At 40.0% G+C, this 1,128-nt stretch overlaps 1 protein-coding gene across 1 annotated transcript in view; it reads left to right on the plus strand.

Annotated features, from left to right (window-relative positions):
- The window catches only part of Mpp4 (membrane palmitoylated protein 4), a 31,740-nt gene that overhangs the window by 20,972 nt on the left and 9,640 nt on the right, over positions 1–1,128 (plus strand). Inside the window, exon 13 of the mRNA XM_005366332.2 lies at positions 533–553. Coding sequence (XP_005366389.1) covers positions 533–553 — 21 coding nt within the window. The remainder of the gene's footprint in view (positions 1–532; positions 554–1,128) is intronic.

Raw genomic sequence — 1,128 nt, forward strand, 5'->3', positions numbered from 1 at the left:
TCTCCCCTCTCTCACATATCATACAGTGCTAAATAAATAAGTTTATGAGAACAGCAAAAGTTGTTTTAATTGCCGACAGTTGGTTTATCTCATTTCTCTCAGTCGGTCACTCCAGCCAGACGTTATTAATTTATTCCTCCTTCCTATGCCCTCTAGCTGCGAGACCTAGCATACACATCTCCTACCCTGATGACCCCTGGAGCAGTCCCCTGTGCCACATCCAGTGGTCAGGGGGAGGTTCCTATGCTGTTCTGCTTTTTAAATTTATTTTCTTCTCTCCAATTATTTTATTTCTCTATTTAATGCTGCATCCCTCTTGGTGATCATAGCCCAACGATTCAATGCTATCTATCTCATTTAAAACCTATGTGTGCCCTAAAGCCAACACTGACTCAATTTGATCTAATAAAAAGCATTTTAAAGGTAGTGTATGGGTAGAAGCGTGGGCCAGGCTTGCACTGCTAAGACGCAGACTTGGTGAGGACAATCATGTAATGGTACTTTTGCTTTTCACCTCCACTGAAAACCACAGATGAAGAAACCTTTGAATCTGGTAAGTTAAAACATGCATACTTTGTATTTAACTTTTAGGTATATATTCCATGTTCTGATATAATGTGAACATATTTAGAGATTACACACACACACACACACACACACACACACACACACGCAGAGACAGTTATGCTCATATACCCACACAAAGAAGGCAGTCATTCTGGTGGAAGACAGAATAAAGACATTGCCTTGTAGTTACTGAAGCCTTTATTTTCCACCCTCTACTCCACATAGACAGCAGATAAGATGGAAGTCCAGTGTTTATGAAGAATAAGCTTTCTTTTTTGTTAATGTAATACTTGTAATAATTAAGGCAGCTTCTATTGTCTGTTATTCAAGATACCATTGGCTTCATTAGTAGCAGAATAGATTCCTATAGTGTTGTTGTTTTCTGTGTTTAAATGGGCAACCTGTCTGGGTATGCTATTGACTTGATTCCCAGTTTCCCTGCTCTCTTTTTATTTTTTTTTAATTTTGGTTTTTCGAGACAGGGTTTCTCTGTAGCTTTGGAGCCTGTCCTGGAACTCCCTTGGTAGACCAGGCTGGCCTCGAACTCACAGAGATCCGCCT

This window comes from Microtus ochrogaster, unplaced genomic scaffold (genome assembly GCF_000317375.1).
Source record: "Microtus ochrogaster isolate Prairie Vole_2 unplaced genomic scaffold, MicOch1.0 UNK8, whole genome shotgun sequence".
Lineage (NCBI taxonomy): Eukaryota > Metazoa > Chordata > Mammalia > Rodentia > Cricetidae > Microtus > Microtus ochrogaster.